Raw genomic sequence first — 26420 nt, 5'->3', positions numbered from 1 at the left:
TATTTTTGAGACCGGGTCTCCCTGTAGCCCCAGCTGTCCTGGAACTCACTATGTAGACCAGGCTGGCCTTGAACTCACAAAGATCCGCCTGCCTCTGCCTCCCAAGTGCTGGGATTAAAGGCGTGCGCCACCACACCCAGCTACATTTTTAATTGTACCATGTGAGTTATCCACACCAACTTCATGAATAAAGTAAGAAACTGTTTAAATCTAAGTTCAGCTTCTCCAAAATAGCTGTGCACCTCCTAAGCTCATCCTTGATTTCTTAGTTAAAACCAGATGTGACAATAGCGGCTTGCATCATGGGAGAGGTGTGGCTGTCTAGTAGTGACACCGAGCAGTGGTTATACCACAAACCAGGGCAGAAAGAAAGCCAGACCCTTGAGTGACTCCTGACACCTGGGTAAGCTCCCCCAGGATTCAGGGAATCAAACAAAGGATGCCGGACCACAGACCATGTCATTTGGGTGCTGCTGCCCTATCTTAGCTTCCTATGCAGATCCAACTGGAGCTCAGTAAATTGTTCACCAACTTAACTGTCAACCTCTGTATCAGTTTCATTGATCATTTGTGCCTTGTTGGAGAAAGAAGGTCTGTTCCACAGGGGCTAACGCACACCTGCTCTGTCTCTCTGGGCTACACACTGCCCTGATCATAATTCAGACATCAGAAAATAAGACTCTAGAACAGAAGACATGAAGATTGCTGAATTATATCACTTCAGATACAAGGGTTCTGTGTACTGCTGTTTCTTTTTTTTTAATGCTAATCCTCCCTCACCAGGATTAAGAATTTTAAGATTTTTAAGAATTCTCAGGATTCTTAAAAATGTAACACTAAGTTCAGAATAACCTAAATTTTTTTTTAACTTATCATGAAAACAGAAAAAGAGAAAAAAATGTGTAAATTGGAAATACAAAATTTATCTTCTGTCTATTTGGGTCAAGTCTCAACCAGCCTGTGGTCTCTGCAGAATTTTTTGTCCTTCAGAAACATGTTTTTTTTTTCCTCAGCCCAGAGAGGGACAGAAGGGCGATTACCTCTGGGGATCTGGAATTACCTTAGGGAAAAAAATCTGTGTACTGTGACATTTTGGGAAAAAAGTATTATTCATCGTTCAGAAAAAGTAGATTTTTTCCCCCCTAAATCTTACCAGGAAGGGTAATGGATAAGGACAGTTGTCCTTTGAAACGAACATTTGTTAAGTGGGAAACTCTTCAATTGTTGCCAGTGTTGTAGACCCAGATGTTACTTGGGAGCGGAACACAGCAGAATAAACTTTCTGTCAGCACTTGTAGCAAATGAACTGAGGGAAGACACATCTGATTAGCTGTGGGAAGGTGCGCACTTGGCAGTGCTGTAAGTTACTGTGTCTTTCAGACTGAGAGTGGCAGGTACCTCAGTAGTCTTGTGGGGCACCTCAGTAGACTGGTGGGGCACCTCAGTAGACTGGTGGGGCACCTCAGTAGTCTGGTGGGGCACCTTAGTAGACTGGTGGGGTACCTCAGTAGTCTGGTGGGGCACCTCAGTAGTCTGGTGGGGCACCTCAGTAGTCTGGTAGTTACCACTTCACCATTTGTGAGAACTGACAGATCTCAGCACATCCATGAGGCATCTCACTGGAGTCCTAACAACTCAAGAGCAGTAATTCTGACTGAGAAATTCTAGAATCACCAGCCTAGCCTCTAGTTCACACCAACAAAGCCCGGCTCTGGCAGGGTGCCCCAGTACTTGTGCTTTTGTGAAGGACCCAAGGTGGTTCCTGTGAACAGCAGTGTCTCTCAAGGACAGAGTCACATGGACAGGGACTTGGCGATTTTCTTGCTCACCTCCCTGACCTTCTCTCCCCTCAACTAGATCCCCTTGTGCTGCATCACATTTCTATTCCTGTGAAGAATCCGTCACTTCTGGAAATGAAATTCTCAAATACAGCGTTACAGTCTAGGGCTTTCCAATGATTTAATTATCTAATTACTGCAGCAGGCTGCCAAGCACAAAGGATTTCATTCACTTTCAGTATTTTATAACACAGTTCAAAGAACATTTGAATTTCTAATTTGATTTTTGTTCTTCTGAGACTCTTCTAGAGAGTTCTGCACATCTCTGATGATAACACCATTTCTGGACTCACAATCACTCTGGGGTTGCATTTCATTTTTGGTGTATGATAATACATGTGCAGAAGGAGAATTGGGGCTGCCACAGCTTAATTATTCTCAATTGTTTTTGTCTTAAATAGACTCTCCTGGCTGCAAAGATGGAAGTTTGTGGAGGAGGGAAGCCCAGCACACAGAGAACACAAAGCTGGGGGAGAGACAATAGCAGCCAGGTTAAGAAACAAAGTACTTATCCTCCCTTGCCTGTCTGCTCTGGAGAGCTATACACATTTCCAAGCTCAACAGCATATTTGTTCACTGCTATTTACTCCCAGAAATCCAAAGAAGTCGAGCAATTCTGAGGCAATTAAAAAACCCGGGTGGCTAGCATAGTATTGCTACACGGTGGCCAGAGAACTTCTTTGTTAAGAAAGCAGCTGTTCTGCATTGTGCTGACATAGGTTCAAGGGTCGCAAGGGGTGGGAGGTGGTGGGATATCTCTCCCAGTCAGCCTGATACCAAAGAACGCCTTGGCTGGAGAGCCAAGGTAGTACTAAACCATCAACCTTATAGTCACAGTATCAAATGTACTTCAAACACTTAAGATTGTCGAAGGCAGGTGTGAGACTCATGCTATACCGCGTCCCCAGACCAGCAGCTGCTCCCTTCTGAGAGCAGTTAGGGTCTACTGTATAAACAACAGATTCATTTTTGGGGAGAGGGGAGCTTCAGTGAGGAACACAATTTCCAAATAGCTAGCAAGGGGCACAAAAAACTAGGTGTAGTACAGGGAGGGGCAATTCCAGAACCTGGGAGCTGACAGGAGGTGTTGGCCCTACAGATTTGTCCTTTGGCCTTCAGAGCACTAAGTAATTAGGTTTTAACTACTTCCCAACACTTAAAAAAAAAAGAGATGTTTCACAGAAAACCTGTATTTCTAGATTCTCTTGGAATACTGAAAACTCGGGAAATATGGAATCTCATTATTTTTATACATTTTAAAATTTATTTTTATTTTATGTGTATGAGTGTTATGCCTGCATGTGTATAAGTGTACCCATGTTGTGCAGTGCCCTCAGAGGTCATAAGAGAGTGTCGAATCCCCTGGAACTGGAGCTACAGATGATTGTTAGCCACCATGTAGGTGTTGGGATATGAACCTTGTCTTCTGCAAGAACAGCCAGTGTTCTTGACTGCTGAGCCATCTCTCCAGCTCTGTGACAACTTTTCAAACAGCCATTGCCTTTGCCCCTCTGTACTTCATTTGTCACTATATTGACAGGACATTGAAGACATTTGCTGTCACTCTAACACCCTAGCCCAGCCAACCTGGACACTTCATTTCATTGCAAAGTGTTTCTGTGGTGGTAGTTTTGTTCGATTTAAAATGCAGGGCTGGGACAACAGCTCAGTGACGAGAGCACTTGCTGTGCAAGCACGAAGACCTGAGTTCGGATCTCTAGCACCTACGTAACAAAACTGGGTATGGCTGCGCATGCCTCCAGGACGGGAGGAGAGACACATGGATTCTGGGAGCTTGCTGGCCAGCCAGCCTAGCTGAAACAGCCAGCTTCTGGTTTACAGAGAGACCCCGTTGCGAGACAATAAGGTGGAGAGTAGTAGAGGAAGACACCCAATGTTCTCTCTGGCATCTGCATCACGGGGCCTTGAGCATGCACCACCATGGTCATGTGCATGCACCACACACAAAATGAAATAAAAATGTTGCAGAGCAAGGAGAGGTCATGTAAGGCAGATTTCACAGATGATGTGATTCAGAGGTGATTTAAGTAAATCTGCACTGGATGTCCTAGGTGTCTAGAATGAGAGAGAGAGAGAGACATCTGAGTAGTGAACAGTGTGAGCAGTGTGAGTTGTTTTGTCAACCCTCATTTGATGCACACTGGGGCTTCAGACGAGGTCTTCCAAACCAGCTACCCTTCTTTTACTTTTTAAATTAAATTGATTCCCCCCCCCGAAAGAAGAGGTGGCTCTTTAAACCTATTATTATTATTATTTGTGTGTGTGTGTATGTGTGTGCGCACACACCCGCACCACAGCATGCACGATAACTTTATGGAGTCAGCTCTCTCCTCCTATCTTTATGTGGGGTTCCAAGGACTGAACCCAGGTCTTCAGGCTTGCACGGCCAGCACTGTACCTGCTGAGCCATCTTGCGACATCATGCCTGGCTTTCTACCCTTCCCCTTTCATCCTCTGGTAGACTCTGGGCAGTGGGAAATCATATTCTTAGCTCTAATTAGGTGATAAAAGCAGATTGGCCACTGGGATGCAGAAGGCGCAGAAGAGCATGATTCAAAGTCCTTCCCTCCTGAACCCCAGTGCTCGGTCGCTGCTCCCACCCACCGACCACAGAGGATCCCCACCCTTGCTGCAGCCCCAGGCTCCTGGGTGTGTCCGACTTTTAACAATATTTGGATTATGAGATTCTTGAAGGAGGTCAGGGAGATGTCTGCATAAAGTTGAAGCCAGGATTGTGCCCAATGCCCTAGCCACTGCCAAGGGCAGGGAGGGTAAGGCTGGCATTGGATGTAAACACAGGACCTCATGAAGCCCCGCACCTCCCAGCTCCTTGGGATTTAATCCAGGAGATAGAATATCCCACTTTGTCAGACTGATGGTGTTTGTCGACCAAGATTCATGACATGAGGGTTAGTATTACCTTCCCTATCAGTTCATCTATTCCTCTATGATGGAAATGGGTAAACTTGAAACACACCATCCAAATAAAATACAGATGCTTTTCTCAACGAATCATCCATAGAGCCCTTTTTTCCCCCACTCTTATGAATTTGTCTTCTATTCCAAACTCAAAGTGTAAAGACATCACAGTTCCTTGCTGGGAGGGGAGTGGCAGGAAGCTTGGCCCCTCCCTGGGGAGAAGGAAGAGGCCTGAGAGCTGGCAGCCTTGGCTGTCAGGATGCTCCACTGGCCCCCTTTATAGCTCACATCCAAAACAGGTGTTGAATGAGTCTTTTTCTCACGCAAAGCATACAGGTCCTAGACTGACTACAGTTACAGTGGACGGCCCCAGACCAGGATTACAGGTAGACCAGGAAGTCCTGCCATTATAGCCCTATGCATTGGGGTCTTCAATTAGCCTCAGAGAAGAGCACAGTAAAGGCCAGGGAAGTTGCAGCAGGGTTGGGGTTACAGAGAACAAAGAAAGCTGATCTAGAGCCACTAAGACAGAGGACACATCTGCACTGAGTACCTGGAGCTGCCGCATCTGCTGGAGCTGGAGCCTGAGTTCGGCTACATTCCGCCTCATGTCAAGCAGGCTCATATGGATGGATGAGGTGCCGGCAGGCAGGGGCTGGCCAGGAGGCACTGTGGACTCCAGACTCTTCCCACCAGGCACATGGGAAATTCCTAAAAGAACAGCAGAGACTTTTGAATGTCACAGTATACCTGAACTGTGCTCAATCTCCATATAGACTGAAAATGCATTATGAAAAAAAAAACATGGAAACAGTACATCGCACAATCCTGAGAAGGGATGCAGTCTGTAACAACCACGTTCTAGAAGCTTGGATGGTAAAGCAGTATTTACATCGTGACGCCACATCATGTAAGCTAAGTGTCTATGCTGCCACCTGCATCCCTCCATCAACCATGCCTCCCCCAGTGCTGGGATTTTTCTTCCTTCTTTCCCTTCCTCCTCTTTTTCTTCTTTAAACACACAGGTTCACATAGACAAAAGTTTAAAAGTATACTGAACAATGTGTTAACAGCATCGCCGGCTGTTGGCACAATTATATATATGTATGTGTATATTTAATATTTTATCTATTTATTTATTTTATGTGCCTGCATGTGTGTAAATGCACTCTTGCTGTGCAATGCCTGCAGAGGTCAGAAGAGAGCATTAGGTTGGAGTTGTGGATGGTTGTTAGCCGCTGTGTGGGTGCCAGGAATTGAACCTGGGTCCTCTGTAAGAGCAGATAGTGCTCTTAACTGCTGAGCCATCTCTCCAGCCCCACAATTTTACATTCTTATTGCTAACTTTTGGATTTAAAAATCTATATAGTACCTAGCTTTAATTTTGAGTAGGGAAAAAGTAAATTTCTGGAACCTCATAGAACATTCTACGTCACCATCACCTGCTGGCATGCATCTTTAGGACACAGATTTGGGGCCCAAGAGTAGGTACTTCGTTATAAATCCCCATAGGTTTCCAAAATGGAAAGAAGTAGGACTTCTGGACTTTGTCACTTTTAGTAAAAGAAATATAGCTGTACTCCAAAATTTCTCAGGAAAGAAAATTAAAAACTGAAAATGTAGTGGAAGAAACTTCCAGACCGGTACAGCACTTGCCTCATTCACGTGAGGCCCTGAGCTCCAGCCCTAGGACTTGAAGGGGCTGTGGTGGATAGAAAAGTAAAGAGTAGAGCAGAAAAGAAAAAGCTCTTAAGTTGTCTGCTAGCTGCCATAAGCTTTTTCTCTTGGTTCAACTTAAAAAGCGTCATGCATTTCACAAATCTATCAGGGAAGGATCTGATTTGATCAAGTTTGTTTTTAAAGTAACTCTCTAACCATGTTTACCTTTAATATGACTCAAAAAGAATCTCAAGTTGGTATTATAGGATCAGCAAGATTTAAAAGAATCTCCAACAGATTGTGTTGCCTTTTAAAGAGACTATAAAGGTATGAAACATGTTCCCAGACTAGATGTTGTCTCTGACACACACAGGCACACACATGCATGTGCACACACACACACGGTGGAAGTATATATATATATATATATGTGTGTGTGTGTATGTATGTATGTATATATATGTGTGTATACATATAAGGCATAGACACACACAGACATACATATATATAAAGACACACTTCTGTTCAGTTTGCCTTCCTGGAAGCTTTGTGACAGGTCATTCTGGCCTTGTAGGAGAGAACCCTGTCCTTGACTTGTACACCCTGGAGTGGTTAGTGGTGGTGACCTGCCTTTCCACTGTGACTCAGCAACCAAGGTGCAGCGCTGGTGACACACCGAGTTCTTCACATTAGGATGACTGTCCAGGCACAGCTGTTCTTGTCCTCCAAGGGCCAAAGGCACTTATAGGATTACAAAGGAATCCCAGAACATCAGCGTTTTTGGCTACTTTTATGAACCTAAATGGTCATTCACATCATCACCAGTCAGAGCTCTGAGCAACATTTACTTGTTCTTTTCTTTCACTACCAAATCAAAGCCACCCTCAGAAAGGCAATTATTTGCTATCTTTGCAGTTGCTCAAAAGAATATTCTCCGCTGTGAAGGTACAAAGGAAAAGAGCATCCAGTGACATTTCCAGTAACAAGCATGTTATAATTAACCTAGTGTCTTCCAAGGTCAGGCATCCTGACGGGGAATCACAATCAATTGCAAGTTTTCCTTTTAGAATCAACCAGCCTCTCATTCCCTATCTAGAGATACAGGGGCAAATGCTCTCCACCTCACACCTTAGACATCATCTGTTATCGTATGTGGTGCCATCAGTAAAAGGACTGGTTAGTCCTTTTGTACTGCACTGGTTAGTCATCTCGTACTTGGTAATGACTCTTGTGCTAATTCCTTAGCCAAACGAAGGCACATTCTTTTTGCATACCCTGCAATTCTCGTACATTCTAAGGGCACTAGCCCTCACCAGCCTCATTTATTGATCTCCTATTTTATGTGTATGTAGGCCCATGTGTCACAGTTTGCATGTAGAGGTCAAAAGTCAACTTTGTGGAGTTGGTTCTCTCCTTCCAACTTCCCGTGGGGTCTGGGGATTGAATTTAGGCTGCCAGACTTATGTACAAAATGCCTTTTCCCTCTGAGGGATGTTACAGAAAACAGGCTCCAGTCTGTATGTTATCGGTTACAGCTGAATGGTGATAACAGTTTTCAAAACTATTTTCAAAACTCAGTTTCTTTATGGGATCTGTATTTATTTAAAATACGTCTTTATCAATAACCTCTGAAATTGCCATGTCTGGTTTTCTCTTTCCATCATTCACTGGAGTCAGTTCTTCATAAGTGGCCAGTGATGTGATGGAGTTATCAATGGACACTCTCCAGGGGAGACCTGACTTCACTCAGCACAGCATGATCTTTGTGGCCAGTCACTTTTTCCTTCCCAGTCTCATTAAAACTTCTCTCTGTGTTGTTTTCTTCCCTTTCTGATGCTCCATCTCTAGTCCTGCCCTCCCTTGGAGGCCCTGCTGTGTTCTGTCCTAGGTCTGCATTTCTTCTTGCCGACCTGCTTTCTGGAGCACCCTGTCCTCTACTACGTGCCCTGGTCTCCCGGCCTACAATCATTTTCAGATGACTACCAACTTTTCCCACAACAGATCAAATTCATTACCTCCTCTCATCTTTGCCAAATCTCTTTCTCCCTCTCTGGACTTAATTTTAGTCAGGGACACTGTCATTTATTTCCTTATTTAAGCTAGAGCCCGAACACCACTCTCAGAACCCATTTCCTCATGTCTGACCTTGAACAAGTAACTTAATCCTGCTCTCTCTGCACTTCCCTATGTGTAAATGGGTGTTGCCCTTACCCTATGGGCTAAGGACCTAAACATGAGGAACTGCTTGGCCCAGTGTCTGCCGAAGAGCCTCACTGCTCTTAGTTGCACTGCTTCTCTGAACAGAGCAGTGGAAAAAGCCATCTTCCTTATGCCCATCTAGAGTCTATAGGGCACTGGGGATGACCCAACAGCTGTCAATGAATCTAGTTGCTGGGACTCCAAGTATGTCCCCATTCACAACAGAGTCACAAGACCTGGGATCAGTCTGCCATGCACACAGATGGGTGGTCACATTTGCTTGTTCTCCTAACAGGTCAAGTACAGAGTGGTCAATGTATAGTCTGTCCTTAGGAAACTTACTCCTTTCTGTAGACAGAACCTATTCAAGGTAATTTATCTTGGTTACTTACAGCTTAAATTTGTTATTATTATTATCATGTATGTATACATGAATCGAATGATGTGTGTGTGTGGATATGCATGCTACAGCCAGTGGTTGGAGGTCACAGAACACTTGGTGGAGTCAGTTCTTCTCTTCCACCTTTATGTGGGTCTAGGGGACTGAACTCAGGTCATCAGGCTTTCATAGCAAGAGCCTTCACCCATCTTGTTGGCCCTTGGTTAGTTTGATCTTAATATGTCTTTTTGAGACAGGGTCTCCTGTAGCCTTAGCTGGCCTGGAACTCACTATGTAGATCAGGATGGCCTTGATCTTAGAGATCCACCTGCCTCTGCCTCTTGAGTGCTGGGATCAAAGGTGTGCGCCACTACGCCAGGCTCCAAGTCTACAACTGATGTGAGCTTAAGGTAGCTTGTTGTAACTGAAAGAAGACTGTTTTGAGGTTTAGCAAGGCTGACTCTCACACTAGCAGGATGTTTTTCAGCATCTTAACCTCTGTGAATCTTTTTGGCTCTATATAAAATGTGGATGGCAACAACTTCCTTATGGTATTAGGTGTGTTAACTGAGACAGCACACAGTGTAACACGCAAGGCATGCCTCGGAAGTAGGAGACCTCTGCTCTCTTCTATCTACAGTAAATTACATACTTCTAATGTAACCAAGAGGTCTGGATTGCATTTGTGTTGACCTTTGGCTAATGAGTTCCCTGACTTCTCTGTAAGCCTGTTATTGGTCTACAGAACAGGATAACGCAGCTTGTCTTCTAGTTTACTTCCTAGGGCTGTGGAGGAATTAATATATTTTGTGCACTGTACTGCTGCTATGGAAACCAAACCCCAGGGGCAATATCTAGCCTCAATATATATTAGAAGAAGAAAGACCAAGCTAGGCATAGACACAGGAACCCAAACCATTCACATTGCCCATAGCATCGCAGAACTCCCGAGCCTTCCCCCAAACAAAGCTTACAGCATGTGAGGACTAGCATTACCTGTCCCCAGACTTATTGACTGCACGCTGGGAAATGTATCCAAAGAAATTATACTTTTTCCTGCCTTGCTCAAAGAAGACATTTACAAAAAACGTCAAAATGAAGAAATGAAATGACTTCTACAAGTTTTAGGGGACTGGTGCAACTTAACATGAACGGAAGAAATAACAGGTATGTAGATCTGTTGCCATGTCTCACACGTTTGTGGCTGTGTGTCTGGTTTCCTTATCTGGATCACAGGAATAAAACTGAAACCTACACATAGGTACCGATGGCCTAATGCTTGGAATCTTGGAACAGTGCCAGGCAGACAGGACGTGCTCCTTCAACGTCTCCTATCACTGCTATGAAAAGTGAGGAATGAAGATTCCAAATAGCATGCGTGTACTGATCAGCAAGGTAGTATAGGGCACTAATCATTTCCAGGATGGATTCTGGAGGGATGGAAGGCTTTACTGTTTATTACTTTCCTTTTATCCCTTTAAGTTCATAATAAATAAGAAAGAATGAATAAATATCTCCAAAGCAAAATGGCAACTGTTCTGAGGACAAGTTTAGTGATTTCCATGAAATAACTATGCGGGTTCAGCCCAGGCCACGGATCGATTTCTAAGCTGAATCCTGGACTGTACTCAGCCCAAGTGAAGCCAGGGCCAGCAGGAGTAAGCCCCAATCCTGTCTGTGCTGCTATGTTGCACCAACCAGATGTGGCTTTCCCAAATTAGGGATTCCAACCAACTTCCGATATGATTTTTAGCATGTTCCTGCTATGATTTGTTTCTAACCCAATGGGTACAAAGATGTCATCTTCTAGAGAGGCCTGCCTGGAGAGGCAAGGATCAGCCCGTCACCACACATACATGGGCACTAACAAGTTCTGCTGCTGATGGTACTGGTCGTCCTCCAGGGGAATGCTAGCATTTAAGAAGCACGCCCTAGCCCACCCACACTCTCTCCTCTCACCTGGACTGCTGGGCACTAACTCCCAGCGTCTTTCACCCCTTCTTTCCATTCCCATGATACACTTGGGTAATGTCCTTCCCCACAATAGAGCCTCCCAATGGCTTCACTTTGCACTTAGAGTAAGTGAATTGCCTCCACCTGGACAGCTCCTCTCCGCCTTCTCTTCTGCAATCCTCTGCATCCTCTGCAGTGGGACGCTCCCAATGTAGGCTAGCCCTGTAGGCTGAACTTTTATTCTATACTTCTTGACATTTGTTGCACATATATTACCAACTTTTCTGAGAACTCTAAGTTCTAGACAGTCAGCACTATGTCTACACCCACTGAATCCATTTTACATCCCCAGTACCTGGAGCAGAAATGCACCTCAGAAATTAGGTCATATAAATGAGGGAATGAGGGAACAATGACTATGTCAGCATGGCAAGAAACCATGGTAGCACCGGGAATTTTTCTGGATGCCTGTGAGGGCATACCAAGTGACTTGGGGAAACACTATGTCTGAAACCAGTCAGGGCCGAAGGAGACTCACAGGCTTCCAGAGCCCCCAGGACACTCACCTGCACTGTCTGTGTGGCTCTTGTTGGCTGTGGTTTTCGTCATTTTCTCACTGAATAAAAGAAAAAGAGAGTCAACTCCCACTTCCAAAGTGTTTTTCCTTGCCCCATCCATTCACTATTTTTAGGAATCAGCACCGATGGATAAAGCAATGAGGGTGTTTGGGCATCAGCACCATGACTGGCCCGGATGGAGAAGGCTTCCCCGGTGTGTAAGGCACGAGTGGGTGCAGCCAGGCACACGGTGACTTTCAGATGGTGGCGGATGTGGACGCGCGAGTGCAGCGGTAGCAGGCACTGACTGGTGGCGAGTGGTCCATAAAGCCACATGCACTGGGAAGCCCTTCGGCCCTTCTTGGGCCAAAGTGTTATCTTTGTCCAAGAATTACCAGAAGGGAAAAAACAAAAAACAAAACCAAAAACATAAAATAGACCCCACACCATGATTCATAGAGATGTGAACATTTCAACCCTAAAATGATCACGAAGAAATGAATTTAAACAAATGAATGATCATAATGATTAAAGAGAAACAGGTTGAATTAGTTTTTAACTGGATGGCTTGCTTCTTTTTACCTAGAGGTTTCTTTGCTACTACTTGTAATGGGCCCTTTAAAAAGCGCAGACTGAACAAGGCCAGTTAAACTGGCAATCTGCTGTTCCATGGCTTGCATCCTCTCTCTGCAAAACAAGAGAATGGTTTGTTAAAGGTCTGTTGACTTTCAGACTAGTTCTTCTAGGTGAGTGAGCCACCTGATGGTTATAAAAGGCACCACCTACCAGGCCGCTACAGTTCAACCCAACCTGGCTTGGAAACCAGAAGAAGCTGCCAATCCTTGGGGGAGAGCAAGATTCTTTGTTCAGAGTTGAGAACTGAACCTGTGACCTCACAAGGAAGACAACTGCACAGGTCAGCAGAGGCCTCCTGGAAAACAACTCCCTCAGAAACACCTGTGCTCACTCACCATCCACTTTAGAAACTTGCTACCCTGTTTTTGTTATTTACCTCGCACAAACCAGGACCACTGTGGGATCAGCGATGCCCTAGGCCAGGCCCTGCATGGCCACACACTCTTCTAGGTGGATCTTCACAGCTACGAGGACGTGGGCTGGTTCTGGTGTGAATGATGGAAATGTTTGTTGTGCGTGGGATTACATTTGTTTCATCGCCCACAGGCAGCCCAAACAAGTGCCTCTTGTCAACACCATGGAGAACCCGATTGAAATCAACGTGTTTGGGAGCAGATGATGCTCGCTTTAATAGTGGAAAAGTCTTAGCCTGAGGATTTTACAGGATCAAAGAGGAAACGAAATACCCAACAACTTGATCATGAGGATATTAATAAGAATCCCCTGGTTACTGCCTGTGGACATCACTGCACCTTTCTCTTCAGGGTTCTCTGAGGCAACAGGGGAGTGTGTGAAACGGGCTCATACGTCTGGATCTCAGACAACAGATGTCTCACAGAAGCATGTGATGGTGATCCCCACACTACAAACAGCATATCCACAACAATGTGGCTCTTAAATGCAACACAACTGCTTTATGTTGTACTCTGTGCAAAATAATAGCAGTCTATACTTTCACTACAAAAAAACTGACTGACCATCTGTACCCGGAATGTCGTGGCAATCAAGAACATTCTCAAACTTTGAGGCCTTGGGGTTTGCCTTTGGAGTAAAACCTTTAAAGCCACACGAACTACCGAGCTTAACTCTGTAATTATAGGTTCCTGAGGTGACAATTCCATGTGCTTTCTTCAGTTTAAAACTGAATGCTGTTATGACGCCGAGTTCCTTGTACGCATGTCACGTAGTGTGGGTAGTCAATGGTTGCAAAGGAGCAAACAACCCCACCAAGTAAAGTAAGTATGAACAGTATGAGATCCATTCTACTGGGGGAGAGGAAGAAATCTCAAATGCCAACTGTGGAAATACATCTCCACCAACTGACACTACAAATGTCTATGCACAACAGCGGATGCAAATCTCAGTTGAAGTATTTGCAATCATGCCTGTGTTTCTGGCCTCCTATTTCCTATAAAATGGTCAATGTGTCAAGGAGAAAAATTGGTAAAAATTTCAAATAAGGAAAACAGACTAGTAAAAATTTGTTAGAAACCCCACATTTACTGATCAAACTACAGATGTACCTCAGAAACAACAGGGTTATGGGTGGACCATGGTATCTGCAGAACAGGAGACATGAAAACACCAATGCTTTTGGGAATTGCCAATTCTGAGAAAAGGTCTAGCTCTATTGCTCCTTCCACAGGGGTTCATACTGTCAGCAACAGGGCTTGGAGTAAAACCCATCACCTGAAGATAAGAGGTTGATTCAAGGCTACAGATTTTCTACTCTTAGTCACAGGCGAATGTTTTTAAGTGGGATGCATTTTTAGAGTCTAGACATCTTGAGTTAAGATGCGTTTTAAGGGCTGGTCCCATTGGAGCAGGAGACGGACAGACATGAAGATGACCTAAGTCACAAAGACAGCAGTGATTTTAAGAAACGTGGGGGGGAGGGTTGAGAGACTGCTCACTGGCTAAGAGCACTGGCAGCTCTTGCAGAGGACCTGAGTTCTGTTCCTAGCGCCCACATGTTGGCTAAGAACCATCTGCAATTCCAGTTCCAGGGGATCTGAGGCCTTCTTCGGCTTCTGAGGGCACTGCACACATGTGGTGCACTTATATATACGCAGGCAAAACACTCATATGCATAAAATAAATATAAATGAGTTTGCCAGGCATAGCGCCACACATCTTTAATCCCAGCACTCAGGAGGCAAAGGCAGTCAGAGCCCTTTAAGACTGAGCCTGGTCTATATAGAGTTCTAAGCCACTGGGGCTATGGAAGACCCTGTCTCAAAAAGAAGAAGGAGGAGGAAGAGGAGGAGGAGGAAAGAAAAGTAAGAAACCAGCAGGTGCATAACTACAGACAATAACCAGTAACCAAGAACCTGCTGATAAAAGGCGGGAAGAAGTCTTGGCATTGCAACACTGGCGAGGGACACAGTCAGGATCAGGGCTAAATCAGCAGTCTTTCAGATCCATTATAGGCCAACAGCTTTCGTTACCTTGTCCAACAAGAGGGGAGAGCAATTTTAAAAACTAAAACAAAGCACCTTAATTATCCTGGATACAGGACCTTATTTATTTTTTTTAATTAATTAATTTTTTTTTTTTTGAGACAGGGTCTCCCTGTAGCCCCAGCTGTCCTGGAACTCACTATGTAGACTAGGCTGGCCTTGAACTCACAGAGATCTGCCTGCCTCTGCCTCCCAAGTGCTGGGATTAAAGGCGTGTGCCACCACACCCGGCAGGACCTTATCTTTAACTGGCTCATCACTATGGACAGAATTGGAGAATGTCACAGCACAGGCTGGATTAGACCGCTGGGACTCACAAGGCTTCCTAGCACTTTTCTTTGGCTCAGTGGGGACTGGGCTTCTCCACTGGGCTTCCCCCTTCAGTAACAGCTTTAGGATGCACATAGAGAAAGATATTTCTAAACTGCACCCCGCTACCTGATTCTTCAGGGTTGACAGGGATACAATGTAGTCTTGCCTAGGGTGAGAGCTTAGGTGTGTTCTAGTCTGCCTTCAATTGCTGAGACAAAACACTCTGATCAATACCAACTTTGGGAGGAAAGGGTTTATTTGCTTTACATCTCCCGGGTCACAGTTCATCACTGAGGGAGCCCAAGGTAGGAACTCAGGGCAGGACCCTGGAGGCAGGAACTAGAGCACAGGCCATGGAGGAATGCTGCTTACTGGCTTGCTCCCCTGACCCCTGCTCAGCCTGCTTTCTTACACAACACAGGACCACGTGCCCAGGGGTGGAACTGACCACAGTGCTCCCACATCACTCAAGAAAATACCCCACAGACATGGCCAAAGGTCAGTCCAATGGAGGCAATTCCCCAGTTGAGGCTCCCGCTACCTAGGTGTGTCAAGTTGACAACCAAAGCTATCCAGCACAAGGTACTTGGAGCAAAAGATGTATATCTGATTCAGGCATCCAGGTGCTTAGTTCTTCACTTAGTTGCTGTGAGTTAGGGCATGAATACTACCTGGGTGGCATCTTTCAGGCTACGGCACCAGCAGGACCACCAGGAAGGTGGCCAGTCAGATGCTGCTGGCTGCTCCTTGACATCTCCCCTAGCAGCCAGACTCTTGTCCCTGACAGAAGTGCTGTGATTCTCCCCATTTCTGGGTGGGGCCAGTGCAGAGGAGGCAGCGATAGGCACCACAGTGCTGGACGGCATGCTGATCACACATGCATGCGCCACTGTCTCAGCCAAAACCCCCTCATGAAAATACAATTCTTTTGACACATGGTAATGAGAAAACTTTTTCCTCCTATTTAATCATCAAAGTGTTTCTGGTTTCAGGATTCATTTGAGGGAGATTATCTGATTTATAAATTCATAAATAAGATTGTCTTTCCATTTCATGGTTGGTAATCTGGAAACAATTTTATGGTTTAACTAAATTACAGCAACTGGAAACTTATGCAGCCTTCTCCCATGGTGAAATGTTATGAAGTATGTTTAATGTGAAAAGGAGAAAAATAAAAGAAATGCAGTAGGAAAGAGAAATTAAATACAACCCTGTCATTTGACAGCAGTGGCAACTCTGCGTGATAACCATCAGAGTGTTAAAGATGCTTAGACTAATTCTTGCCAATTTCACTTGGTTTAAGTTATTATGAACTGGTATAATTACTATGAAAAAGACAGTTCAAAACTGATTTCATAAACCATTTTATACCATTCCATAAATCATATTTAAGTGATTAGTAAGTACGGTTAACTAGTCATGTAGTGCCATCAACCAGTTTGACTGAACAAATCTTTTTGAGGCCCAAATTTAACATGAATAAAAAATTCAAGGAAAGTGCTGATCCCAGCCTCGGTCAGTACCACTTTCTTCCCGGCATGAATCTGTGTCTGCAGATGAAGGAATGCTTATGCTGCTGGAGGGCCTGCTCTCTGCCCTCGGAGCAGAGGGAAGAAAGCCTGTGCTTGAAGAAATATTTTTAGCTAGTGAGTGACTTCATTTATATGATCTTTTGACTCAATGATCACCTTCAACCTCTTCTGACTATGGACATGTCTTTGTTCTGATGGGGGCCTCGTTAAGCCTGAATTAGTTCTTTTTTTTTAAAATCCTTGTATAGCTAAGCAAGTTAATAGTTATTAGGAAAACAAGCTAACATCATGCTAAGTAGAAAACTGGCACTTTCCTATACTGAATCCTAAAGGGTGTGTGTGTGTGTGTGTGTGTGTGTGTGTGTGTGTGTGTGCACATGTGCATGCATGCATATGGAAGCCAGAGGTTGATGGTGGGCGTCTTCGTTGATCACTCTCCACCTTAGTTTTTGACGCAGGGTCTCTCACTGAACCTGAACCTCAATGACAAGGTTAGGCGAGTACCCAGCACTAGGGTCACAGAAGCACTCTGCTGCCTTTTATCTGGGTTCTGGGAATCTGAACTCAAGCCACATGTTTGCATGGCAGGCACTTCACAAATGGAGCCACCCCCCTGTGCCCCCTCCATGTACCCACAGACTATGTTTCCAAAGATACAAAAATGACATGAGTTGACCGAGACCCCTCAAGGAGCTATGTATATCAGAAGCTTGGGTCTTCCTGGCTGGTTAGAGATCATTAAAAACAGCATCAAGACAATACCAACTACAGGAACAAAGGAACTTGCTAAGTGGTCCCTAAATTCACTTCTAATTCTGATATCTTGTGATTTATCTTCCTGTTCCTGCTTCTTATTATAACAGCTTGGTCCCTAGCCAGTGGCTACTGGGAGCTGGGGAGCCTCTTAGAAGGAAGTTGCTGTTGAGGAGTGTCCTTGAAGGGGTACTGGGACCCTGGCCTCTTCTCTCTCCTTCCCTCCCTCCTAACTGCCCTGAGGTGAGTGGCTTTGCTCTGCCAAGCACTCTCTGCCATGATGTTCTTCCGTCCACAGAATGCCCCATTATGCACTCCCCATCATGATGTTCTTCCTCAGTACAGGCCCAGTGCAGTGAACTCAACCTGTGGCCTGAGTCCAAGAGCCAAAAACGAGTCATTCCAAGTCTAAGATATGTAGCTCAAGGTACTTAGCTACAGCGATGGAAATCTGACTGACACAGATTTTTCCTCCCACGCTCATCCCCCAAGAAAGGTCAATGGTCAGTGAATCAGTGAACACAGGTTATAGAGGCTTCCACTCTGTCAGACACCATCATTTTCAAGCACATTTTCAAGTGAGTGTTCCCCGGGGGAAAGCCAACTGGCAGAAAACTCATGAGTCTTAGAAGTGCTTTTCAGATTGACTAGGAGCAGGTTTCAAGCTAGACTGTGCCTGGCTCGTTCATGCCCTATTTCTATGGTATGAGAAGAAAAACCACTCTAACCAATTAAAGATGCTCTTTTCAGATGAGTTCAACAAAACACTGAAATCCAGATGCTCTGTATTTTTTAGTGAAGCCTCACGTACAACAGCTGAGCCATGAGCTTTCCATTTCTGCCGGAAGTTATCCTGTCGGGGAAAAGCTAAATAACTAAAGACTGTGTTTCAGATGCTCCCAATAATCTTAATTTCTCATGGAGAAAGCTGGACTTGTTAAGGGGCCATTGAGAGGGTTGGCAATTAAAGGCTACTACCCCCCCAGCCCTCTGCTGGTGGGGCGAGCAGGAAGACTGTACATGGTCTTCCCTACTGTGACTCCAGTCACCACAATGTGTCCCCTGCTTCTGAATTTGGAATTACTTATGTTGCCTTCCAACAGCCAGGAAATCCCCTCATATTCATGGGTGACCCAGCATGGGACACTGTCCGGCTTCACCCGCTTGTATTAGTTTTCCATTGCTGTGACTAAACATCTCACAAGAAGCAATTTAAAGTACACAGTTTGAGAAAGCACAGTCCATCACAGTGGGGAAGGGGAGTTCCTGATGGCAAGAACACTTCTCTGATCGTGACACAAGTAGAGGGAAAGATGGGTGGCCAGAGGCAGAGCGGGGCTACAACCCTTGATGCCCATTTCCAGCAATTCACTTTCTCCAGGCCTCACCTCCTAAATGTTCACAACCTCCTAAAACAACACCACCAGCTGGTGAGAGAGTGTCCAAACATGGGCCTGTGGGCATTTTATATTAAAACCATAACCTTATTCTAGTCCATTATCGTCCATGGCTCTAAGATCTGTGTCAAAAACCCTTTTGGACATTGGACATTACAGATTCTCAAACATTTCTTTCAGTTATGCTGTGACTCTGAATTCTACCCTAGATCTAAAACTAACCCCCGGCCCTGAAGCAAAGTCATCTTTCACTGGAGAAAGATCATTCATACATTGGAGAGGAACACCAGAGTTGATAGTATTCCCTCTGGCAGCGAGCTGTTCAAAGACTAGAAATGGATGCTATTTATTTTCCTCAAGGCTTCAGGAGAGGTTGGATTTTCAACATCAAGTTCACATCAGCAATCCTTCTGGGTGTAAGCACTACGGAGAAACAGGAGGACTATGACACACAATGTTTTTCCCTTATCCAAGGCTTCAGATGACCTGGAGGGTGGCACTTGGTACTCAGACTTGGCATTCTGTGGGGTGCCCAGGTCCTCAGCACTACCTACAAAGAGCTCCTGGAGAACAGGAAAGAGGTCTGAAAATGCGGCTCCTCATAAGAGCTGGCACATGAACCAAATTGGTGGGGATGGTCACCGGAGGCAGTGGGCGGGGGGTGCAGACCAGCAGTGCTAATGTGGGTGCTGGCTAAGGGCAGCACCACGAAACCAACTAAAATCACTGGACCAGGGGGTGACCTAGATTTTCGTTTGGACTTTATCACTCACAGAGCTGTGGTTTTTCTTTCCTCTAATTCTACCAACATTTATCATGCTAGGCACTGAGGACAAAGACCTGAACCAAAAAGACAAAAATCCTTGCTCATGTGGGGGCTGCATTCTCCTGACCTTAAATGAATAATAAACCATAGGCGCCAATGAATAAGAAGGAGAAAAACAAAGCTGGCAAGAGAACTGGGCAGAAGAGCTGAACATTCAGACACGGTGAGTGGGGAGGACCATGGGAGACTCTGAGAAGTGAGGTTTGAATAGAGGCCGGAAGGAAGTGTGGGGGCGGGCCATGCACATTACCCATGGGAGGCAGAGTACACCCTGTGGAAAGAGCAGGTACACACACACACACACACACACACACACACACACACACACACACACGGCAGGGGCACACCTGGTAGGGCTGGGGCTAATGTGCCTACAATGGTGTGAAGGAGGGGAGGGAACTAGAAACCAATGCCAGAACAGCAACAGAGGCTGTCCTATTCACACCTATGGAGAGGTGGGTCCTATAGTCTACCAGCAAACCAGAAAACTTTAAACACTGGTTATTATATAAGGCCAGCAGGGCTAACCCAGAGCAGTCCCAGTGCAGATGAAAAGTGTGTTCTCCTCAGACATGGGTGATTTCTAGAGACTTTAGTTTTGACTGTGAGTGTGATAGTAGCTGAGGCAAGGACATGCAGGAACTCACATTTTAACAGGACCCCTGGCTTCTCTGCTGAGAGAAAATGGAAGTAGGCAGAGATGGAGTGGGGAGATAGCTTAGAAAGCCACATGATGGTCAGGAACAGCCTCCCTAAGCTGATGGAATTTGGATAAAGTCCTACTGGGAGCCAGCCATGAGGCTGATGAGTGGCAGAAAGCATGAGGTAGACAACCATAAATGCAGTCTCTGAGGCAAGTAAATACCCTCTGCCAAGTTCAGACCCAGGGGTCAGCACATGTGGGTTCTGAGGCATGGACTGTAAAGGGCCTGCTATGCTTGGGATTGTCAAATTAGTTCAAAGACCTGTGTGTGAAAGGATTTATCCTTAGCCTGTGGCAAGGCTTGGGGGTAGGGATAGCAACTTTAGGTAGTGGTGTCTAATGGAAGGAGGTGATGTCATGGTGTGTGTGTCCTTGAAGGGGATGCAGGGCCCTGGCCCATCCTTCGTCTTTCTTTGCTTCCTGGAGGCCATGAGGTGCAGAGGCTTCCTCTGTCACACACCCCTGTCACACACTCTCACCTTGATAGAAAGTGCTGCCACAGACCCAAGTAAGCATGGCCTGAAGCCTCTGAAAACCTGATTCGTGAACCTTTTCTCTTATTAACTTGCATATATCAGGTATTTTGTTATAGAGATGGAAAACTCAAACAAAGCTGAAGTCTCAACACTCAGAGGTCACAGAGCCTCAAAAGGCTCTGCTGCTGCTAATAAGGATGCCCATGGTCTCGTCGACAGTCCAGAAAGATCATGTCTGAAACACAGCTGGACTCAGGATTCTAGAACTGCAAGAGGAAGAACTTATTTAGCCCTGGTAATTCTTCCCATTCTCTGGTACTGTGAGCTTGATTGAAAGGGAAAAAAGAAACAAAGGAAGGGTGCGTCAGTCAGGCAAGTGGGTCAAAGCTCAGTCACACCCAGGCCAGGGGTCCCAAGCTCCAATGAAGGCTCTTCCCAGCACAGCAAATGCACCTGGAAGTAGTCCAGGCAGCCTTTAATCTATCCCACAGTTTACCTCTGTGCCGGCTGCTCTATTTGAGACCTGAGAACAGTTCAATTGCCTCTCATAGCTGAGTGTTGAGCATGACTAGATGGCTTCATGGTTATGTCAATAAGATTCATATTTATTCGAGAACTTCCTGGATTACAAAGTGGTTTTCATACCTATTTTTCATGTGAACTACGCAGAACCCATGTGTAGTCTGACCAGCCCATATTAGGGCAGCGACCGAGGCTTGGCACAGGGTTTCCCCAGGAAACACAGTCAGCCTGCAGAATCCAGTGGCCTCAGCTTCCCTGCTAGGGAGACTCCGCCCAGGGTGAGGCACTTCGTTTCCTGTTGTCTCTGCTAGGCAGTATACAGACTGCACTCCCAAGAACGAGTCAACATGAAATCATCAATTTTGTGTTTTCTTCTCTTTCCCTCAGGCACCCTTCAGTACTCATGATCTGGCAGTGGTACCTCATTTTTTGTACAGGTACAAACTGGTAGGAATAGCTGTTCACTTGTGTTACAGAACATAAATTATCTTCAAACGACAGACGTGTCAGAAACTTTGGATGGTCTTCAGGCGGCTGTGGAAATAACTACTCAGCCTGCTTCTGTTCTCTTTTCTTTGACAGGATTCTACTACATTGTCTATGCTGGGCCTTGAACTCACAATCTTCCTGTCTCTGTCTCCAGTGTAGCTGAGGTTACAGGTGTGTCCCCCCCATGCCTGGCGCCTACCTGCTTTCTCTGTAAAATCTCAGTGTGGGCTCCAAAGAAATAAGCTAATGACTTAGGAAAAGAAGGAAGCTATTTCCTATCTGCGGCCTCTGTGGTCTCTCTTTTTTTTCCTCGTTCACCTTTCTAGTCACTTTTGAGTAACGGGAGGGAGGGACCTGCTACCTTCACGACAAAGCAAACAGTATGGAGGCAGTGCGGTGATGAGGCCTTGGTTGTCCCACTCTGGACCTCGTCTCCTCTTTGTCATCTTCTGTAAAGTCAGCCTCAGGACTAGGTCCTCCAAGTTCCCTTTAGCTCTAAGGGCAAACAATGGAGGGAAGGGGAGGGGTTTACTAATAACATGACTTGGCTCATAGCATGAAGCAAGAGTGATGTTTTAAGGCCTACCATTTCTGGAAGGTTGGGATTTATGTTCATACTTGGCTAGTTTTGACTCACATCGTTCATGATAAAGTCTAGAGTTTAAGTAAGGAAAAACATAATCTCCTTGACCTCTAGCAGACAGAAAGACAATGACTCGTAAGAGAGGCTAACACGTGATATGGGCATCATGAGAGCCCAGGTTACCTACTTGCTGTGCTGAGGGCTACTTCTGTGAATCCTGTTTTCAGACTGGGGCTGTGACAGTAATCCTATACCTTCAGAAAAGCTGGATTTACCCCTAAACCTTGATTCTTCTCTTTGGAGAGGTTCTGGTTGGTAAGGAAAGGTAGTTATCTGAATATTAAATTGTTTAAGTAGTTCTGATTTCCAACTGAAGGATTCTTTTGATTGATAGCACCTCTTGAATATTTAAAAGAAATGAAGTCATGTTTTAATTGGATCTATATAGTGACAGTAGATGGCTTTTCCTTTTGAGAAATTGGTTTATTTACAGCAGCACAGATTTTGTGGTGGTCATTTTCTGGTATTTTAGACAGAGTATCTTTGGTATAAATGTAGAGTTATCTTCATAAATCTGTTAGTTGGTCAAGAATGTTTATTAGACATCTGTTGTCTGAGTTCAGCAGCCTACTGAATGATTACCAAATATTACCCATGAGGTTATATTCCCGTGGATGAAGTAATAATTCAATTTATCAGCACTTACTTGATTTTACAAACTGGCAAAATATCAGATCATGATGTCACTTTATAGGTAGCGTCGTGGTAGAAATACAGTCAATTCTGGATAAAGACCAGTTGGCCTACTTTTCATTTCATTCTGTGTAGATCATTAAATCACGGACCATCTGAGTATTATCTTGAAACTCCCAGATGGGCCTGACTTAGGAAAGTGCTCCTGTTCCTGAATTCTTAGCAATTACAGTCTGCTTTGGAATTAATTATGTACAAGCATTCCCCCCAATTATGGTAGGCTTGTAATTGAAAAGTTTACTTTCATTGTTTAGAACTTGGAATAAGTGGTGGTTGGATTTCCAGCTGGCCCACAGAAGTCTCTTTAACCTGCAGCCTATTATTAGTCCTATTGTTCTACATTGTTTTCAAGGGAAAACGTGTCCTAACTTCCCAGCTGGACTTTGGAACGCTGGGAAGCGATTTCCCCTTGGAGCTCAAGTCTCAGGAAGGCACTGGGCTTGGCATGTCCTTCACCTTATTCCCTGTTTTGCTAGGAGACACTGTAAGGCTCAGAAAGATGGGAAGCCATCCCCCAAGTATTCCCAACACCGAAACAACTGTCAAAAATGAAGCCCTACAGAAGGAGTTCCTCCCCAAAGATCTTTCAGTAGGCATTTAGAAGCCAGGGGCTTCCTGCACCTAACCATGGCATAGCTTGGATGGGGGTACTGAACTTTTAATGTTTTATGCATGTCTTCAAAGTTTATGGTCCTTGTGTGTGAGGACCACATGAAAGCTTCTCTCTGTCCAGCAAAGCATACAGTTCACAGCCAAGTGCATAAGAGGAACTCAATAAACACTTACTGATCCATAATTAGAATTCTACAAGAAGGCAATTCAGACAACAGCTAAGTTAGTCAGACACCACCAAGCATCAAAGCACATAATAATCCAACCACACCCGTTGTGGGGCCTTTACCATCACTCATATTGCCGAGGTGGAATCTTAAAAGGATGTGCTAAACTTGGCTTGTCTTTTTGTCGCTGGACTTGAGGATGCACAACCCCGACTGCTTTCCTGAAATGGATTTATTAGTGGTACTTTAAATATTCTGATTTGGATATTTGTTCCTAGCTAATTCCATTCTCTGCTCACACTGAGTTTTGTCCTCGTAACCCCACTTTACCTCTTGGTCCCTTCTGCCATTATATTACAAAAATATGTCTCCCTCCCTCCCTCCCTCCCTCTCTCTCTCTCTCTCTCTCTCTCTCTCTCTCTCTCTCTCTCTCTAATAGAGTACTTTGCTCCAAGAAGGAACGCAGGGACTTACTATATTTCATATATCCTACAAGGAGTTACTATCATTTTCTCCATTTTACAATTTTGCAAATGAGCAAACAGAGGCAGAGTAAGATCCCATAATTTACCAATGAGCTGACTGTGAACAAGTGTTGGAACCAGTGTTTGAAACCAAGCAGGCAGGCTGTGGAGTCCACCAGAATTTACTGCCTCTTCACTAGCAGTTGGTAGAAGGACTGGACTGAGGGAAGTAATATTAAGCTCTGCCAATGATGCCACAGTTAACTGGGCATGGTGACACATGCTCACAATCCCAGCATTCAGGAGGCTGAGGCAAGAGGATCTTGAGTTCAAGATCAGCTTGGCTATGCAGAGACAGCCTGTCTCAGAAAAACATACTTCAAACCAAGCCAACCGATCAAACAAAACACACGGCTTTACCAAAAGGTAAAGGGCACCGCTGAGGTCATAACTGTTATAATCTGTATCTTACGAATGTCAGGGTTTATGGTGTGTAGGCCCGGGGCAGCCCTCCATTTGTCAGGTTCATTAAGTTCTAGAAAAAAAAAAAAAATCTAAATTTCTCTGACTGCAGTTTCTTAACAGGAACATTTGTTTTGGGGGACCAGGCACTTGGCAATCAATGGAGACATGTTGATTGTCATGAAAAGGCAGGATTAGGGGCTGATTTGACCAACATAGGACAGCTCCCATAACAAATGGTTAGGTTCAAACCGTGGACAACATGAGGAGTCTCTGAGGCGACTCATCTCTAACTACCCATGGGAGAAGGAAAAGAATAATCAATCTTTTTATATCACCATGGTCACTGCACTCTAGCAGGAGAAGGAGTTCAGAAAATCTTCAAAGGTCTGCCAATCAAGTTAACATTTTTAAATGACATATACCCAAATGTAGACTTTCCATTGATCAACTCTTAAACCAGTAACTCACCCCACCGCTCAAAACTACCAACACACTAACATCTAATCCTTGTAAAATGTGAAAATGATGGAAAGTGATTAGAAACAGCCCCAGGCCACTGGTCAGCTCATGGACTTCCTTTTGCATATACGAGTTTTCTTTCCTGTTCTTTCTAACTGGCCAAAAGCAAAGATTTGTGTTCACCAAGTTGAAGGTGCCTTGGCAATCCTAACCAAAGTATCACACGGGCTTCTCTTTCTTAAGATTCCGGGGTGCAGGCAGAACCAGACTTTTACTTATTTTGGTGGACCCAGCTGCTCTCGCTGCAGAGAAGTATTAAAATGGGATCTCAGCTCAAGTTCACTGAGTATGCAAAACCACATTCTACTTGGAAGAATTTGCTACGCACTCAGAGAGAAAGCTATTAGTCACTTCGCAATGAGCACCCTTGAGTTTTGAGTGTGATTTTCAAAAAGATGCTTTACAGTGTATGATCCAAAGCACAGACAGCAAAGAACACGAAAGTCCTAGATTTTTACAGTTCTTCGGGGCTGTTTTATGTGGCATAGACAGAGATAACAATGTTGTTTAATGAAGTAACTTTATGACCAGGCAAAGAGGGAGCCTCATGTTCTGACCATCTGTCCCATACCCTCGGAAGCTCTCAGAATCACTTGAGCCCATTTTCCTGTGGGAGTTCCTGCAGAAGGGGTTATCTGGGTAAAGCCACCGCAACACACAAGATCAGATGTGAGAGGGCTGTTCTGAGAAACCCCCACATTCATAGCATCCTTGGAAGGAGGACCCCACCGTCAAATAGATAAAACCATATACACTGACTTTTTCTTTCAGGTATCCTTGGTATAAACTGTCTTTATTAGATACGTACTGAAGCATCTTCAAAAAGAAAAGATATGAACACAGGGCATGTGGCTAAGTATTAGAATCAAGACTGAATTTCTCTGTCAACAGAGTTGATATAAAATCATGTTCCCTCAAACGAGCTACCAATGGATGCCTTCTGAGTGTACATATGAGAGAAAGGATTTTCCTCTCTGATTTCTAATGTCCTGTAGTTATCCGGGCTATTAACCAAAGAGCTCGTCACAACAGCACAGGGATCCCGCAGTGTTCAGAAGAAAGCACGGCTCGGTGATGCTTGGCCCCCTGTGTTTTGTCAGCTCACATTTTAGATGTAGAATTTCATTTTGAGAGTCTCATAGAAAAAGCACTCTTCGTCTATTTGCTTCTTAATATGATGAAATTGCAACAGAAATTGGTTTGCCACTTTATATCCTGTACTCATGA

The 26420-nt window shown here is 44.8% G+C and overlaps 1 protein-coding gene across 15 annotated transcripts in view; it reads right to left on the bottom strand.

Moving 5' to 3' along the window:
• Kiaa1217 (KIAA1217 ortholog) overlaps nt 1-26420 on the bottom strand; it is a 529925-nt gene that overhangs the window by 34046 nt on the left and 469459 nt on the right. For 11 of the 15 annotated variants that reach the window (XM_017797805.2, XM_017797804.2, XM_029562900.1 and 8 more), the window contains 3 exons: nt 12108-12212; nt 11535-11584; nt 5332-5489 (listed from right to left, as the gene is read on the bottom strand). In XM_017797805.2, coding sequence (XP_017653294.1) covers nt 5332-5489; nt 11535-11584; nt 12108-12212 — 313 coding nt within the window. The remainder of the gene's footprint in view (nt 1-5331; nt 5490-11534; nt 11585-12107; nt 12213-26420) is intronic. The other 4 variants (XM_029562902.1, XM_029562901.1, XM_017797808.2 and 1 more) reach the window with 1 other exon arrangement.

This window comes from Nannospalax galili, unplaced genomic scaffold, assembly GCF_000622305.1.
Source record: "Nannospalax galili isolate Female #2095 unplaced genomic scaffold, S.galili_v1.0 scaffold14, whole genome shotgun sequence".
Classification (NCBI taxonomy): Eukaryota; Metazoa; Chordata; class Mammalia; order Rodentia; family Spalacidae; genus Nannospalax; species Nannospalax galili.
The sequence above is the reverse complement of the archived record's forward strand: the minus strand, read 5'-3'. Positions and strand labels throughout refer to the sequence as shown.